Source organism: Lutjanus erythropterus, chromosome 9 (assembly GCF_056507025.1).
Source record: "Lutjanus erythropterus isolate fLutEry1 chromosome 9, fLutEry1.hap2, whole genome shotgun sequence".
NCBI lineage: Eukaryota > Metazoa > Chordata > Actinopteri > Lutjaniformes > Lutjanidae > Lutjanus > Lutjanus erythropterus.
The window spans coordinates 37,896,696-37,916,278 of NC_139325.1; the positions used below are offsets into that span (position 1 = coordinate 37,896,696).

General features: G+C 40.2%; 1 protein-coding gene across 2 annotated transcripts in view; it reads left to right on the plus strand.

Moving 5' to 3' along the window:
- bbs9 (Bardet-Biedl syndrome 9) overlaps positions 1-19,583 on the plus strand; it is a 210,753-nt gene that overhangs the window by 1,758 nt on the left and 189,412 nt on the right. For both annotated transcript variants that reach the window (XM_084727530.1, XM_084727531.1), the window contains exons 2-6: positions 1,834-1,952; positions 2,885-3,035; positions 8,134-8,198; positions 8,354-8,467; positions 17,432-17,606. In XM_084727530.1, the coding sequence (XP_084583656.1) occupies positions 1,841-1,952; positions 2,885-3,035; positions 8,134-8,198; positions 8,354-8,467; positions 17,432-17,606 (617 nt within the window). In that variant the 5' untranslated portion in view covers positions 1,834-1,840. The remainder of the gene's footprint in view (positions 1-1,833; positions 1,953-2,884; positions 3,036-8,133; positions 8,199-8,353; positions 8,468-17,431; positions 17,607-19,583) is intronic.

Genomic DNA, 19,583 nt, shown 5'->3' on the forward strand with positions numbered 1-19,583 from the left:
AAAAGAGAGCGAGGACAAGCTTAGATGCTTTGAATGGAATTAATTTCAAAGTCTAGCAACTTCCTGCTTTGTGCTTCAAGCATTAGTTGAGGCAAATGCTACAGTAAATTGATGTAATCTGGAAATAATAAGTTGCAAAAAGTGCAGGTGATGTGCAACAGTCATGCTAAGGAAGTCCATGAAGCACATGAGTCTACTAGTCTGTCAGAAATAAAGTTGTTATAATGATAAGTGAGTAGTGCCACACAGGAATTTCCACAATAGTGGCCTCCTGCCTCCCTCCCTGCCGTCATTGGAAGAAAAATTAATACAGCTGCAGGGTGATCGTACAGCTGACAATGTGTCAGCAGGAGAAAAGCAAACAGTTCTTTACTCCTCTGAATACAGCAAATGTTTATTTTATTTCATTTGATCAATTTTATCCTAATTTGGGCTGAACAATATATAAAAAAACATATTACGATTATTTTAACTTTTTTTGCAAATGACATATGAGGCATGATTGTTGTGGGAATGCTATTTTTTTGCATTTCATTTTGACAGAAGAAAATATGATGATGTGATTTTTGCTCGGCTGTGTACCAAACAAGCATGTTTGCTTACGTCTGGAGAATACGATCTGTAGCACGAGGCATCTCTGGAGCAGCACATTGCTTCATTCAGAATGGACTAGGCCATATTGTGATTTTGATAATATTTTGATAATTGTTCAGCAATACCTTTAATATGTATTATTTTCTAGGACAATAAGGTTAATAATAAACTACATCTACAGAAAATCTCTGAACTTCCTTCCTGGCTTGCCTCCCTCAAAGCCTTTATCAACATTTATGTAATATCTTGATAGTAAAAGGTGTAATATTCCTTTAACACCGCTCAAGCCTGTGTGGCAGTGTGCTGTAGATAGGAGGGATTCCCTCTCTGGATTAGCTGACTGTTCCACCTGCTCAGCACTTAGCAAGTAGAAAAGCTGCTTGCCCCCACCACCCCGCTCCTCACTCCCCCTTAGCGCTCACAATCAGAATCCAAGGGTCATGTGACTGGTCTTCTGGTCTGTCATTGGCTGCAGGTTATCAGTGTGGTGCACAGAGCACTGAGAGCCTGCTGGTTGCTAGTGGACAGAGAGAACAGTGGTCCAAGCTGTCACCGTGCTAATGATCAGACTGATTATCCAGTGCCTGTGTAGTGGCCAGGGTTTGATTCTCTGCCAGCACGATGAATTTGAGAATGAAAGTGATAAAGTAATGTCTTCTCTTTCTTCACTGAGGTGCCTAACAATTGTACTGGGGCTGCTCAGTGAACTAGAGATAATATGGTGTGCAAAAAAGGATTTTGGTTCTTTACAGTTAAACTCCTTTTGTCTTTCTTGGACACCTTTTCATTGTGTGTTTTAGTTCATCTGTCAGTCAGTCACTAGTTAATCTTACATGTATGCATCACTTCACCCCTCCCACACAGCAGATGGGTGAAAGACATAATGCTTCACATTAAACTGGAAAAGATAAAATACCTTTAAGTGACTCTACAAAGAAGTCTCATAAAGTAGTCATCATTCCCATAATTCCTGCCCTTGAACGTGATGCTACTACCACTAATAATTTTATTGTTGTTCTTATTGTAATTGTAATATATTCATATTTACCTTTTTATGTTTTACAATGCCCAAAACAATAAAAAGATGATTTAGAAACAGTATTGCTACACAGTATGGAAAATGACACCACAAGTCACAGAGAAGCAACGCAACAGGACAACGTGTGCGTACATCTCATTCACAGCAGAAGAGCTCTAACCCTCTCCATCTCCTGTCTTGCTCTCTCTCTGTCCATTCAGAGACATCATGTCTCTGTTCAAAGCCCGTGATTGGTGGTCAGCAACGCTTGGCGAGGGGGAGGAGTTTGACCAGGGATGCTTATGTGTGGGAGACGTGGACAACAGTGGCAGTGGACATGGTAAGTGTGAAGTGAGGAAGAGATACACCAACCTTCACACAGCGAACAGGCCTGATCTGGAATGTGTCCATGTTGCGCTTTAGATGTTGTTGTATGTCCTTTTTACACCACTTCTAACTTTCTAAGTGCTTGTGTTGGATAAAAGTTGTGTGTGTCTGTTGCTTGAAGTGAAAATCTGAAAATCAACTGTTTTGACACATTTTACCAGCCAACCAGTTCCCTCTAGCCATAGCCAAAACATAGTGGAAGGTGAAAGTAGCTCCCAGCCTGAAGTTTATATGTCCATAATAGTAAAATAAATGGGAATCAAGATTACCGTTGACCTGCACAAAAGTGACAGCTTTTCTTCTTTGGATTCACATAAAAAGATGTGGTATAATCACAGGCCTAACACACCACTCTTACCCCTTAAATTAACTACAATTCAAACAACAAAAGACTCTGAAAAACATGTCCATAATTCGAATCAGGTTATCCTCTTAACAGATGTGACAGAAATGGAACAAAAGGCTGTGAGTCTGTCAGATGTTTTTGTTTGATTTCATAGCACACAATTGTCTGACTGGAGATTGAAAGCACAGAAGTGTCTGTCAGTGTAATGTAATATATTGTGTCTGTTTTAATAGGCCTGCTATTTCAGGTCGCTGCTTGAACAGAAGTTGTCTCCATGTTCAAGACTAGTGTAGGCACAACTCATTGGAGATACAATAAAAGTAGGTTCTGTTCTCTGTGTGAAGCCGTCATGTACTCAGCACCCTTCCTTTCATCAGTTTTGTTCAGGTTGGCTATCTAAGACCAATTAGATGCCATTAAAGGAGCCAAACTTCTTGCTGATTTCAAAACTCAAACATTTAGAATGAAAGAAGTAACTAACAGCAATAACTTCCATCCTGACTTGTAACATCCACGGTTCTTGTCCCCTGTGATTATAGACAAGGTGGTGGTCGGCAGCTACATGGGGATGCTGCGAATATTCTCCCCACATGCCAACAAGTCCAGCGAGGGAGTTCCAGTGGAGGCCCAGCTTCTGGAAGTCCAGCTTCAAAATGCCATCATCCAGGTGGAAGTGGGCAAGTTTGTCTCGTAAGTGGACCTCACATACCTAGGCCAAGGTCATCGAAGGGTTAATAGAGATTCGTACTGCAGCCGTGGATTGTAGGTTTTTGTATTTTTCCTCTAAATTAAGTCCTCTACCCTATGTTAATTTTATTTTTCTGATTTGTAGTAGTTCTTTTGGAATTTTATTTGCTTTCCTTTCCTTTGTTTCCTTCTCACAAGTTTCAGTTCGTATTAGTTCAACCAGATGAAAATGGATGTATTGGAATTTAGACAATAACGAGTACTATTGGATCCACTACTGGTCTCTCTCTTAACACAGTGCCTCTCCTTATAAATCAAGTCACCACAGATCTGTGCTCTAACACCAGGATCATTGATGGTGTTGCTAATCCCCCCCCGCTCCCTCCAGCCCTCTTGGCTGTCTTCCTGTATGTGAGGCATTCACCTGTGTTAGGGTTTAGTAGGTCAAATTGGCATTAGTCTAATGTCCCCCCTGCCAGGAAGCAACCTTAAATCACTGTCTCACGAATGCAGAGCTCTACTTTATTGTCGTAGGACAAAAAACAGATTACACTCTTCTCAAGAACTACACACAGGCACAAAAAGGGTGTAGACAGCAAAGTAAATGTACAATAAATACATTTTTTTTTGGAGACTACAGTGTTCTCTTGAAGTTGCTTGTATTGTCTGACAAATATGCCAAAACTTAATCAGTGTAGAAAGACACAACCTAAAACAGAGAAAACTCATACTTGTGAACCTGTGAATAATGTCAGGGATCTGTTCATGGCTTTTACACCTGCATGTCTTTCTAATGTTTATGACACTGGAAGTCTATCGCTGTCAATCTGTACAAGAGCATCAGCTAACCAGCTAAAATGTAAATGTCATGTAAACAATGATTAAAAAACTGTTGGAGAACAAACAAATTGTAGGCTTTTAGTTAAAGCTCACATTTGAAATGGCTTGTTGTTGGAGCGTAGGAAAAAGGTCATTGTTGGAGAGGATGCAGAGATGTTGATGGATATATTGGTCTGCTACTGGAATTTAACCATTGGACTTTAGATTACAGGGCAGCTACCATGTTCACTGGCCACCCTGTCAGCCATGTCCCTGTTTGTGTTACATACTGTATATGTGCTGTTGCTTGGGAACAAGTCACAGATCTTTCTTTAACTCCATGTCGTGACCTTCTGTGAATTATATGCATTCATAGTATACCTTATAATATAGGCATTACTTTAAACTGCCAGGCAGAGAGATCCATTCATAACTCATCACTTTGCTTTTTCATTCATAGAAAAGCCATCCCTGCTGTTACTGACCACGACATTAACATGTCTTTTTCCCCCCCTGCGATGCAGGCTAACCCAAAACCACTAAGCCAGGAGTTTCTCTCCCTCACGATGATTTACCACACTCTATCAGCCACCCAGCGGTCCAAACATAGTTTTGCTTATAGTGTCAGGCTAACCACTGAGTTTCTGGCATAGCTGTCAGAACCCAAGGGCCTCATTCTGCGTTGTTATTGCGCTGCATAATTGGATCTTAAAAGCTGAACCCCTCAGAGTCAAGGTCAAGTGAAATGTGCAAACCTCCCCAGTAAAAATGACTTGTTTTGGAATGAACATGATTAAGTGAACTCTCACAGCCAAAACTATTAGAAAGTGGGGAAGAGGAAAGATAGCGGGAGGAAAGGAATGATGTGGGATGACAGGATAGTAGTGATATGTTACTTTACTTTTCACTTTATGAATAGCTAAGCAGGAAATGGAACACACTGAACCTTTTTAAACCCTGTTTTTGTAAGTTTTTTAACCTGTGCGAGATTTAAAGCATCACTTTAAGAACAGATCACTATCAGCAGAATGGTAATCTTCAAGGTAGTTGGCATGATTCACATGAAGTAATAGAATTCTGCCTCGGATCCAGTCGGGCCAATCACAGCCGTTTATTTAATATGGGGCGGTCTCTATTGTCACAGCGACACAAGCCTGAGAAACTTGCCATAGTTGTAGTAGTAGTGGTAGTAGTGTCCAGGGCTTGGTCACCCGTGCATAGTATAAAACAAAAAGAAACACTGAGCGTTTGGCTGCCAGGCTAAAGGTGAAGTGTGTGGGCCCACCTGTTTGCTCTTGGCTCCGGCTCTGAATCCAACACTTGGCACTCGGCCATCTCAGTCTCCTCAGTCCATCACCGCTTTCCCTCGCTGCTCCACGAGCAGCTCATTCTGTTGATGTTAAACATGCAGACAATAACTTGAAGCAAAAAAGGAGAAACTTGACCGTCCTGTCATCACAGCACTGAAACAAACTAACCGCCGCTGTGTGACTAGGTAAGCCTGTCCCCTGGCCTGACAGCCATGCACGGCAGCCAATAGGGAGACAGTGTGCTGTGACACTATACAGTGTGGAGTGCTGAAGATTGTTTGCTGCTCTTACTGTTTGTAGGTCTATTCAATTGCATCCAGAGGCATTTTGGTCTGCATGATGAAATGAACGAAGAGGTTACACATATGTGAATTAGTCTGGTGCTGTCAGGCTAATAAGATGTATAAAGGTACAGGAAACTATTTTTAATCCTATTCTTTCTTTAAAGCTATAATATATAACATTTCTGCATTAAAATGTCTAAAAATGTTAGACCCATATTATATATTTTGTTGAGTTGTATACTTAAATAATCCCAAATGTTTCCAACAATGATCAAACTCAGTCAAATTTTGAGATTTATTGAAAGAAACGGTGGGTTTCCTAAAAGTTTTCTGCTAGTTTCTATAACTTCTGGAAAAACACAGAATATGATGGACATGTCAGAGTGCGGAAGGAAGTCAGAGAACGTGACTAAACATAACATGAATAGAACTGAGTCATGTCAGACAGATTTTCATCAGCAATGATGGTTGTTTAACAATGCAGACAACAACTCCCATGATCCCACACTATTTCACAACATTATCAAACTTCATCTTTTGTTATTGTTTTAATATTAGAGAGACCCCTAACAGCAGAACTGACATATTATTAACTATATTTTTGGTGTACATTATTGTGCATTGTGCAAAGGATGTGATAGATTGCACAAAACATCAACTGATACAAACCTAAAAATCAAGGCAGCAGAAATTATACAAAGGATGGAACTGTGGAACTACCAGCTTGGGTCACGATATATAAGTCTTCAGTTTTAATGAGTATGTACCTTAAATTCCATTTGAACTGCTGCAGTGTGTTACGCAACTGACGTGCTGAGTATAAGCGATGGAGATGCAATTATTCAAATTTGGAAAAAACTGTGCAAGTGGAAGCAAACTATGACACAAAGACTGTCTGCACTGCTTCACAATTTAAGCACTTGACAGTTCTGTTTGATGTGGTGAGAGAGCGTACACTCATTTCTTCAAGCCAGTCTGAAATATACAGTAAATTAGGCATAAGCGTCTCCGCCTCTATCTGTTAAACTAAACGAGGCATTGAACTCTTAACCGTTGCAGCTCTAATTCTGCCAGTGATCTGAACACCATACCTCCAGTCGCCTTACTGTGGGTGCACAGGAACCTTCCAGAGAGCGAGGTTTCTGGGAACAGCTCCGGTGGTTTGCCTCGAAGGCTTCCCACATCATCACGCTGGAAGCAGAATCTAGCTAAATCAGTCTGTTTGGACGATGTCGTGTTTAGTTACCTGTGGTTTTCGGCACAGCATTCTTCAGCGACTGGTGGGCATTTTGGAAGCTGGCCTCAACAGAGAAGCACGTTGTAAATATTGTCAGGGCAGACCGAGGTGGGCAGATGGTGAAAGGTTTTGTTTCAGCACTGACTTGAGTGGTTTTCCGAGGAAGAAAGAAAGCTTGTGGGATCCAGTTTTCTCCTCCCTTGTTGTCCTTCTCTCAACAAACATTACAACAGTGGTTGAAAGTTAGTAAGACGGCATTTGTTCTGGGTCCAGAAAGTGGACAGATTCCTTCTTTGTGGGTTTGTGGTAAAGTAAATAAGTGAAAATCTAGGATCAGCATCGCTGAGGCCATCAGCTACACCTCAACCAAAACCAATGTTAAAAAAAAAATTGACCAGCTGTTACAGTAATTATTTTAGAAGTTGAAATATGAATGAATACCACTCTTGAGAACATGGTTTTAACCACAGTTGCAGGAAACATCTGCCCTGCGTTGGTGTCTTTGAGCGAGAAAGTGAATCTTCACTGGCTGCAGCTCTGTGATGATCCAGTGTTAATTTTGTCAGCTGTTTTATCTTTATTTTATTTGTCTTAGTTTTTATCTTGTTTAGTCAACTTATTCTGTTTCTGTCAAGTTTTAGTTGACTAAAAGTTTAGACATTTTAGTCTAATTTTGCTCAAAGAAAGCCTTCGCTATCTTTGTCTAGTTTAAGTCAGTGGAAGCTGTTGACATGTTAGTCTTCATTTGTCATCAGATTATAATGAGCATTTCAGTCAATTTAGTCTCACCAATACTAATACTTTTTTCCATTTTAGTCAAACTTATTTCACCTGAGATTTTATGTTATCATTATATTAAAAACACACGTTAGATGATCCACAACGCAGCCTATATTATGTAACGCCACGCCCCTACTGGTTGGCTTTATGCAGTTCAAAAGACAACTTAATGTTTAACCTACCTTGGTTTCTTTTGTGGTGAGCCTTCATGTGTTTCTTTAGGTTTATGATAGCAAATTTTGTCAAACATATTGCTTCCCCTGTGATAAAGCAATGCATTCACTTTTTTCTTAGCCTCATTGTCATGAAAACAGGCCCAAATATCACCTTGTTTCTGTCTCCTAAGTTATTATGTACACTTTATTGTGGATACTTTGTGTTTGAAATTGCAATATTATTGTCTTAATCTGTTGTTATAAGCTTTGGATCCATCTTATATCTGGTTGGCTCTATTCACAACTTGTAACTAGACTTAAAACTGTGCATTTTCTGAAGTTTGTGTCCCACATAATGAACAGGAAAATTAATTTTGAAATTGGGGCTACAGCAGACATAAAGTTCAGTTTTGCTGATTATCATATTATTCACCATCAGCTTTATTTTTATTGATAATTATTCTGATTTTGTATGACAACTGTTGTTTACTAGTGTATGTCTTGTCGTCCTTTCAGGTGTTCAGAGCTTCTTCATCTGGCTGTTCTTCACCCCAGGAAGTTGTCAGTCTACTCTGTTTCAGGTAACACACAAACACAAACATCAAAGTGAACAGCTGAACACTTTTTCTGTTATGTTATTTGTATGTCATCATTTCATCATATGTGTTTAGTGAGAGCAACTTTCAACTTCAAGAGCAGCATACAGACTTGTTTAGTTTGATCTGTATGTATGCAGGGACTGCTGGGAACGTGGAGCACGGTGACCAGTACCAGCTTAAGTTGGTTTATGAGCACAATCTGCAGAGAACAGCCTGCAACATGACCTACGGCACCTTTGGAGGGGTTACAGGTATGGCTGACATTTTTAAATGCTTTATTTGGCAGCATGTTGCAATTGAGAAGGAACGGCATTTTTGGCCACTCTTTTCTTTTTTTGTGACTGTGCCTGGGAACCAGACGAATCTGTGAGCTCATGTTCTATTTGCTCTGGCAGATACATGTGCCCCCCTTTCCGTTCCGACAGATTTTGAGCTGATCTGAATCTGGTCTGTTCGATCACAACCATTTATTTAATATGGGGTGGGTTTGATATAAATCTACCATGATAGGTACGAAAGGGAGGTCGGCAGCAGGGAAAAACAGTGTGTAGAGCCAGAATATTTCCACATCTAACTTGGTGAATAAACGGTTTATTTCAACCAAAGTTGAAAGTTGAGTTTGTGATTGTTGGAACAGTGGAAAGACTAACCAAGATGGTTTTGGTGAGTGTTATTTTGTTTCTGTTGAGCTTCAATGAGGTGTGTTTTTATGGTAATCTTAAGGTAAAATGACTGTATTTGTCAAGGAGTCTGGTTGCTTTTAGGAGAGTGATATAGCTCTTGTCTCTGGTAAAACAAAGGATCTTAGTCTTGAACCTCTTGTACCTCAGGATCTGTTCCATAATGTTAACATTACATTCTCCCAAGGATTACATTGCAGCCACCGCAACCAAATTTACACACCAAAACATGTCAATATGTGTCTGTGTTCACAGCTCATCTCTGCACTTTAGTCTGTATACAGTTTTTCATCACGTTTCATTGCCCTTAAAGATTGTAGATCTTTTCAGTTGTGGCAAGATTCAACATTTGGGTCTGCGCCCACTGAATATCGACAGTGAATGACGAATTGGCCTGGCGATGCTGATCTGCTTTGCTAATGCTAATGCTATTCTGCTTTCACATCCTAGCTCACTGATTTTTGCTACCAGGTTCTGGCACTTGTTGAGATGACCATAAAAAGCTTAATTTATCTGCAGGTGAAAAAAAAATATAGCCCAGCTCTAGGATCAAAACTTGTCTTTGGCCTATTCTAGGATGTTGCAGAATAGATCAGGACAGTTCTGAAAACATCATGGAATCACACAGGAATCACATCTCTTGATAGCATCTTTCTGACAGCAGTAGCATACAGTCATACACACACACACACACACACACACCCACACACACGTGCAGATCAGCAATGAACACATTATATCCACCGAGAACAGTGGCTGGTAGAAGGTACTTTTACCATTTTACTAGCCATTTGTGCATGTGCACACTCATACATCTGTCTTTGTGAGGGCCAGTATGAGTTTTAAAACCTGGGAGGGAGGATATTTTTACACTGTGAGTTTGGCTGGTCCTCACTTTGGGCTGGACCCTCAAAGCACTGTTTGAAGCTTAAGACTTGGTTCAGAGATTTAGGTTTAAGGTTCACTTTAGGCTAAAGGTTGGTGCTGGACATTTACTTGTGATTTTTAAGGTTGACGTTTGGGCCAGGGAACATGTTATGTCAACGAGAGTCCTCACAAGTGTACAAGTACAAAAGTGTGTGAGTGAACATCTGTGCATGTGCCTTGGCAAAAGTGGTAACTGGCAGCAGTGGACAAATACATAAAACTATAAAAGTCTCTAAGAGGAGCAAAGGATGGAAAGAGAAAGAGAGAGAGAGGGGTCATATAGTTGCTCTCTCTCCAGTCAATTGAGCTTTTGGAAAAACCAAGTAGGGGAAAGCCCTCGAGTCGTCAGCATCCAAGAAAAACACACACACATGGACACACGGGCACACACACGCGGGGAACCCCCTTTAAAGCACAGAAAATGGCATTTCCAAATAAAGGCTGCATTGTCAAGGTGTGTGTGTGTGTGTGAGGACAGAAATTGCCAGACTCTGTGGCCTGGCATGATGGACCCTTCATTCACTCAGTGTTTACAGAGTCTACGTGTGTGTGTCTGTGCGCGTGCATGTGTGTTTGATTGATAGAAAGAACAGTGTGGGCTCATTAAAACCAATACCTTGGCCTGCACTGAACACACGTGCGTATTGCGTACCATGAACCTGTGTGTTTCCACGTGCCGTGTTCTGGTAATACCACGCTGTACGGCAGGTTTTGGAGATGTCATACAAGCTCTCATGCACACTCTGGCTCTCCAGCAAACGTACATACACATGTCTCTGACACATACATACACACATGCATACAGGTTTGTATTAGGGCTGATAATGACATTAAGGTAAAGTTGTTCTGATACTGATACAGTATTGGTGATTATGTGCACTGATCCAGTGCTTTGTAATTTATTAACCCTGAAATGAGTCCCTGTGACCAAGCAGCATTTTATTCCCCAGGATGGTAAAGTCATGTTCAATGGCATTCATTCTCTGTATGTATGTCTTTGTTCATGTTTTACAAGAGGTTTAACCTGATCCAAGTCATACAACAATTACAGCAATCATATCATATCTATACAGGGCTGGTAGCATACAGCAGAATCACTACTGGGAAAGAAAAAAATGTCTTTTTCAGATATCGATAGGTTGGCCAATGTTGCAATGATCTCTCAGATGTGGTTATCAAACACTTGTTATAAAGATATGTAATGGAGGCAGGACATTTTACAGTTTACCACAAACTTTAATATCCAAAATGATGTCAGGCCACCTAAAAAAACAACTTAGATATCAGACGACATATAGACTGATATACCTATAAGATACATTTTTAAATTTCTTTCTTTCTTTCTCAAGGACAGTGCATATTAATAAACATTACTATAAATATGCCAGAATTCATCATATGTAGTCCTTGGCCAGATGTAAAGTTGGCAACCTAAAATCAATATAAAAATTTAAATAAAAAATAAAAAAAACAAGTCTACAGTTCTAAAGGCATGCTAATTATTTTAAAAGCAGAACACAGACAGTATTAAGCAGAGAACAGACATGGCAGAGTAATAAAAGCAGAGTAAATCACACTTCAAAAAGACCAGAAGCAAATAGCATAGCAACAACGGCACAAACGCGGTCAACAGCAACAAACAAATGCAAGCCAGGACAGACATGAGAGGAGACAAAAAGGATTAAAGAACAATTTTGTGTTGTCTGACCAGTTTATTTGTTTGTCTGTTTTATGCACAGACACATGTCCACGTGAGGACATAAATGAAGATAAATGCAGTCGCAGATACACAGACGAACACATAGCATTGGCACATTCATCCATCAAACCAAACACTTAAACACACATGATACATACACTAAAAAATAGATAAACATGTCTCTCCTCAACTGATGTCATCCTCTCTCCTCCTGCTCTTCCCTGTTCTCACCACTAGATGGCAGTGTAGGCTCTGGAATGGCAGTTGCTAAAACTGAATGAATGGGATCCTGTACTGTCAATTGCAGGGAAATTCCCTTTTTACCCTCCTCTCAGGTCAGAGTTCAGCCATTGAGCAGCACCCCTGGATCTGGAAGCAATTCATTGTGTCTACCTGAAGGACACCCCAACAGAGCAGGGATATTTGTAACTAGTTCTTCATCTTGAATCACAGAACATCACACCACAACATTTCTGTAAACTGTTTATTGTAGTTTTCAGCAGAAACATCACAATACCAACACAAACAGGGCAAGAAGTAAACAAGAACTGAGGATGACATAAGTTGTAAAATTGCAGATTTAACAATCGATAAATTATTCATCTTTATTATTATTAAAATAATAAATCCTAGTCCTAATTAGCAATAAAATAAAATGATATACCTCTAACTAATCATACAATCAGATAATTACAGATGGTCCAACGTCTGGGAGGGGTTGGGATAATTCTCCACCTGGTTAATGAGATAGGAAGAAGAATTTCTCATATGCAGCTACAGTCCCCAGCTGATCAAACCACAGTCATTTGAACCTGTATCTGACGTGGGGATGTTCTGGGGATCGTACAGTGGTAGATCCCCCAAAATGTACAAATTAGGAAAACATGGAACATCCACACCAATAAACAATTTAATAGCACCCTGAATATATTTAAAACACTTAAAGCTATTTTCTTAGCTCAAATTTTAGGTTTAAATAATATGTAATAGACCAGGTTACTCGCTTTGATATAAAGAATGTCCTTTTCAATTTAAATGACCAGATGAAAAAGCACCATCATGCTGACAAGATAAACTGAAATGAAACAATAAAAATTGTGTTAAATTTGCAAAATGTAAAGAAACATGATGACTAAGTAAAGGTCCTTTTGTAACCAAATTCTCAGGTTTTAATTTATGTTACATTTATGTTGTGTTTAATTTTTTATTCACTTTGCTTTATCATCTGTTACTCTCTAGTGTTTCTTTCTGCATTGTTTTATTTATTTATTTATTTTCATTTCATTCCTCTAGTCGACTGTTGTAGAGGCACATTTTATTTGACATCATCAAAACAGGAGAGGTTGCTTCATTTGTCTCGTACTTGTTATAAGGTCAGATGAGTTGTTTGGAATAATCTCAGAGTGTTTGGGTCGGGGAGGCTGCTCGCAGTTTGAGCTCTCCTCACTGTTTCACACAGTTTACACGAAAATGAGCCGATCTCACGGTTGATTGACCGGCGGAGCGCGCTCACACTCGCTCGTAATGATTTGCAGACACATGCGAAAGCACACATTCATGTACAAACAAATACAGAAATATATATATTTATCTTCACACGCACACACACAAGCACACTTATTTACTACCTACAGAGTGATGGTCACAGCTCCGAGGCCAGACCAGGCAAATGTCTGAATTTGTGTGTGTGTGTGTGTGTGTGTGTGTGTGTGTGTGTTTCTTCAGGAGACAATTTGTGTGACAGCACTCATGCTCTCAGATGTTCAAAGTGTGTGTTTGCGTTTGGAAAGCTTTGAATGTGTGTGTGGGAAAGTGTTTTTGTAAGTCGTGTCTGCTCTGACACGTGAGTATGTGTGTGTCTGCGCGTGCATGTGTATGTGTGTGTTTGTGTGTGTGTGTGTGTGTGTGTAGGTCTATAATAGCAGCCATTTAGCAGTGCTGTAGGCGCTGTAATAGCAGCTCTGTACTAATACGGCTCTAATAGCTGGGCTGCCTTTGGGTTTGGGTCACATTCAGGCCACACACACATGTGCACACACACACACACACACACACTCACACACATGGACTCGCCTTTTCAAGCTTTGGTCAGACGCTTATAGATATATTACATACACACATAATCACACACACAGACACATATACACACTCCCTGGTTCACGAGCGTGCATGGACACACACATTCACATGTTCCTGCACACTTTCACATACACTCTCTCTCACTCACACACACACACTCAGACGAGGCTCTGCCCACTGCAGTGTGCGGCCAGCCTCTGTGCTTTGTTGGCTGCTCTGTGTGCTTGTTCAACATGTCTTATTAATGACACTAATACAGGCCCGTTTCCTCCACTGTGTCTGAGCCGCGGCGCTCTCATATAGAGCTCTTTGACACGTTATACCTGGGCGTGGGCGTGTGAAATTACATGTGCGCTCTCGCTATTATGGCACAGCCTGGCTCTCATTTTCAGTGCGTAGCACTTTTCTTATTATTGATGATACAGCGCCGTGTCAGGCTGTCTGAGTGTGTGTTGTTTTGACCCTGACGCTGCTTTTCAGGGTGGGAAATGACCACCAGAAACCTGACAGATCGCTTAAGTGTTTGGCTGGGTGGAAGGTCCACTCCTCAGGTATTCTGCTGTTTTTGGACCCCTGACAAGACAAAGCATGTTTATATTTAATTCAAAATTTTAACCAAAGAGTCACCAAATGTGCTGTCATTTAGGACAAATTTACAGCAGACTAAATCAGCTGAAAGTAAAGGAGGTTTTTGCCTTTTCTTTATATATATCAGTTCCTTTTTTACCCCTCTAAAAATAAGAATTAGAGCCAGGGTACAATAAGAAGGGTCTTATCTAAGAACCACTCATACAAACAGATTTGTTCTTAAGTGGTTTGTATGAGTTATTTAGGAGAACTTGTCATATTCACTGGTACGAACACAATTTACATGTGGTCCAGACATGCTGTAGGGGCCATGCTCAGTTAGTCTGCTGTTATCCAGACCTAAGTTTTATATAAATTACACTTCATGTTCAAGGAGACTTCCCCTTGACCCCCTCTTCCTGTTGCAGTCATTGATCGCTTCGCTGTGGCAAGACATTTTTTTAAGCCATTTTCATATCAATCCATTTCTTCTTTATTTCAGTGACAGTACGACTCTCAGGTGGAACAGCATGAACAGCACTCACTGTTTCTTCCATTCCTGGAAATCCATTTCCATTCCTCAGCATGTCCCTTAAAAGGATAGTTTATACTGTTTGAAGTGAGGTTGTATGAGGTACTTATCAATAGTTAGTGTATTACCTTCAATAGATGGTGGTTTAAAGAAGCAAATAGAAGTATTGGTGTTGGAGGATCAGCAATCTACTGCTATGGACAGTGTCAAACGCATGAAGTATTTTAGCCATTTTAGATGTTTTAAGAAGTCAGTATAAATGTTTCTTGTATTTAATATGTTATATTCAGAATATTTTCACAGCTTTATCTTGCCCCCTGCTGCTGCTGTCTTATCTGCAGGGAAACCGCTATTACATGAGCCAAATATCACTTTTTCTCACTCAACTTGACTCCTTTTACAAAAACAGTAATTTTTCTCTGCGGAACACATGAGATGCTGGTCCACCACTGCCTCAGTATGTTAGTTAGTTTAGTAACACCAGAGTCACACAGTAACACAGACAACGTAACAGAGCAAAGCAGCGGTGGATCAGCAACTCCCGTGTTCTGTGAGGTTAAATTTCTGTGTAGAATCATAATACACAACCCAAGTGCTAAGAGATGCTTTCAACACAGTAATGGGTTAGAGCTTGTGTACTTCCAGAAATTTTCCACATTAAAGACAGTTACACAGTAAGAAACACTGCAGACACAGCATGATCGCGAACTGATGAACACTTTCAAAATAGGTTTTAGCAAAAGTTCTTAGTGCAGTGGATAAAACACGCACGCATAGAAACTCACACTCTTGCGTGAATATAAATCCATCCATATGCAGACATACACACTCTGCTGAAACATTTGCTGTCAGTTCACTATCAAACATTGCATTAAACACACTTCAGGGCGTGTCTGCGGTGTGAGAGACCTTGTCCTTCAGCTTGTTAACGGCCACCCTGAACTCTGCTCATCACTCAAACACACACACACGTGTTTACACAGAATAGGTGTGTAGGAGTGTGTGGCTTTTCTGTCTAAATCCTTGGTGATAGATGTTGAGCGTGTGTGTGTGTGTGTGTGTGTGTGTGTGTGTGTGTGTGTGTGTGTGTGTGTGTGTGTTGCGCTGTAGGTGGCTGTCTCCCTGACCTCTAGTTGATGGCAGTGTGAGTTTTAATAGCGCGTTGAGGCCTAATTATAGTTCTCTGGTCACACAGCCTCACTGCTTTATGGCCGTGCATGTTGCTGTGTGTTTGTGTGTGTCAGGGCTTAGCATAGGCCTTTCCTAACAAACACACACTCTTGTACACATTCGTACCCAGAGCCAGGTGTGTGTGTGTGTGTGTGTGTGTGTGTGTGGAGGTGTTAATGGAGATATCAGATTCAGCCAGAGGGAGAAACACACCTCACAGCACAACACGACATCACGGCTGAAATGAAACAGAAGCCATGAATGTCTTTCAGGATCGTTGGTGCTTTAAATACTCAAAAGTTTTAAATGGCAACAGTAAGAGCTGTCATAAAACAGAATATGTAACCCAAAAAGTCCAAGGCCTTTTTTAGTTAACAGTGAGTCTGCTCTGCATTTGAACAGTTTGGACAAATTACATTTCCTTTCCTGCTGAAGAAACAGACCTTATAGACCCCAGCTGGACTGATGTTGGTTGTCTTGCATGCATTGTCTCTGAGAGGGTAGATGAATGCAGATTGAAGGTCTCAGTGTGCTCGGTGGTTCGATGCGCCATGCAGTCTGCGTCTAAAGGCCAAAGTGTACCATATAACTGTCCCAAATGGTGGGATGAAAAGCTGTCACAAGGCACACTTAATGGCAAATGTTGATAGTGGAACAGCCTTTCAGACAGTCTCTCTTTTAAGACGGAGATCTTCAACCGCAGGTCTTCAGAGTTACTGCAGGTGGACCTGCAAACAACTAATCAGTTAATGGAGAAAGTCATCAGTGGATTGATTGATAATGAAAATAATCATTATAGAAAAAGCCTTGGAAAAATAGGTCCAGAGTATGTCAGTGTGTTCCACATGTTTGGACCTATATTTCATGATTGTGAGGATTCATTAATTAAGAAAATAATTAACAGATTAATTAATAATGAAAATAATTGTTAGTTGCAGCCTTAGTGCTACTCTTGTGTCACAGACAGATTCAGTTAAGATCAAAGATTGACTGTCCCTTCCACGCACGTGATGATTATTGTTTCAATAGATTATATAAAATATATATAAAAATATATATAAATATATAAAATTATATATATATATAAAAAAAAGCACTGAAGACCCCTGATCTAAGACATTTGTGGTGTCACACTTGCACACCTGAAAAGTAAGGCAGCTGTGTGAATAATGGAAAAGGAGAGTTTGAGGAACAAGTTGAACCCCAACAACAGTTATACTTTAACACACCTGGCCGTTCATTGCTTGAAGTGGGTGATTGTTGGATGAATATATTTCAAACTAATTGAGTTTTTTTTTTTTATCAAACTCTTTTCAATCAGTTTTTAGGATTTTTCAATTATTAATTTGGTCCACAAGTCCTCAAAGTTTTTCTGGCATGTCCTCCTTGAAAAGTGAAAAAACTTAACTCACTCCACCCAACAATTTTTTTTAATCAACAGTGATAGGTGAAGGTAATTATTAAAAAGGGTCTAAGTTGAATTTTAGTTCAATGTGTGAGTTTGTTTACTTTTCCTTAACATTCATCCCATTCATTTTTCATCTCCCTCTCTTTCTGTCAGGTCACCACTCCCTGTGTATCCAGTCCATGGACGGGATGCTGATGTTCTTCGAGCAGGACAGCTACTCCTTCGGCAGGTTCCTCCCTGGTTTCCTGCTGCCCGGCCCGCTGGTCTACAACCCCAGAACAGACAGCTTCCTCACGGTTTCCTCTGCACGCCAGCTGGAGAGCTACAAGTAAGTTTTTCCATGACGTCTCCTCAATATTCTGTCAATGTCATTGATAACCTGTCATGCTTATGTGAAAAATATCTTTTTCATTAATGATATCATGGAATACATAGCAAGTAAAATGCATAAATTATTTGTCATGCACTAAAATCCTTGAAGTAGGCCATGATGCACATTCTTTTGCAATTAATAACCTGCCTAAAACTGAAGAGGGACTGTTTGGAGGCCTCGTTGCACTGAACCCCACCCAACTGTTGCAGATTTACCACATGTAAATCAATGCAAATGCAAAAAATTTGCTTTTTATTCCAAAATGAGAAAAGCATCATTTACTTTTGCCAAAATATTACTGACATGAAAGTATACACCAAATATCAAGTACTAGTCTGTAAGCTGTAGCAGCTATGAAGTTATTTGAGGTTACCTGGTGTTATCCATTGAGTTCAGTATCAGCTGCTGATGGTTAGCGCTGACTAATGTTTCACCATCTTAAAGGCATCTGCTCTCAATGCAGAGCTCATCTGGACGGACCAAAACAGATACACACACGCATACACAGTTTAATCGGAAAGTACCTCACTTTAATGTAAGCACATGCGCACTCCCCATTTCCCTCTGGCTGAGGCATGGGGAGCTTTTAGAAGTCTTACAGGCTGCGTGGGTGTGCAGCATGTGTGTGTGTGTTTGTGCTTTTCTCTTCCAGCTGTTGGTTATCTGGATGCCCCCCACCAGTATCAAGAGGTTCTCCAGACTAAAATCACTGACTTCACCACTCTCTCTGGATACACACACCTACACACACAAACAGTGAATTACACAGAGCAGACGCTGGGTACCTTTACACAACAACACTTTACTTATAGCAACAAACTTGTTATTTCCATTATAGTGTGTAGTGTTTACACCCCCAACTAACATTGTATCTCTGGTTTGAATTGAGTTATTAAAATGAGCTCCTTACTGTACCTTCATGGTCACTTTACAGCTAACCTGAGTTAGTCTGACTTGTGACATGAACTTAACAGTGAATACATGTGGTTGAGCAGGTCAGTCACCAACATATAAAGTTGGTGGTTTGATCCCCGGCCCCTCATGTCCAAGTGGGCTTGAGCAAGAAACTGAGAAACCAGTTTTTGCATGTCTGTTCCAAACAAGAATCACTTTCCCTGTTCAAATACAAACCAAGATCTGTTGTTCAGACATGGTGGCCTGCAGAGACACTCATGCTGTGTCAACAGCAACAACAAAGCCATTTTGTTAAGGGCAAACTAAGGCACATCGAAGGCACAACATGAAGTGAAAGACCCTTGTCCCCTTGTAGAATCAACCAAAAAATTAATCATCAAATGCCAAAGACTGACATTTAACAAATGTAGTGGATATCAGGCAACCAGTCAGTAATATGGCTGGGACAGTTCACACCATGCCATGCCATTAGCGACAGCAGTCACATTCTATAATGTGCATACAGCATGATTTGCTGTGCTAAAAGGCATTTTTTATCCTAATGAAGTGTAGGAGGTGTTCTGGTTATTTACTAAGAGTAAGAGCCTGTCGTCTCACTGTAGTCTGTGAGTGTACAGTAGTTTTGCTTGCATTATTCCTCTCTGCAATATTTAAAACAGTGCTGAAAGAACACTTGTTGTGTACATAAATTATAGCAGGGGATAATCAGTTTCATCATAAATTGCAATAGAATTCCTGGCGGTTAGTATGACTGTTTCAAATTTTAATAAACTTTAAAGGTATGTTTGATTACTGTACTTTGACAAACCCATAGTACATACTGTCCAGCAGTTTCCCAGACACAGGTACAGTGTGCAGTATGGGGTTGTTTTGTGTCAATGAAAACACTGATATCACGAAGGACATGATGCCATTTCAAATCATTGAGAGGTTTTCAATATGAGACTTAGTGAAATTATGTCTGTGTGTGTATCAGTGCTTTTTGAACATTTCCAGCAGAATTTAACAGAATTTTCA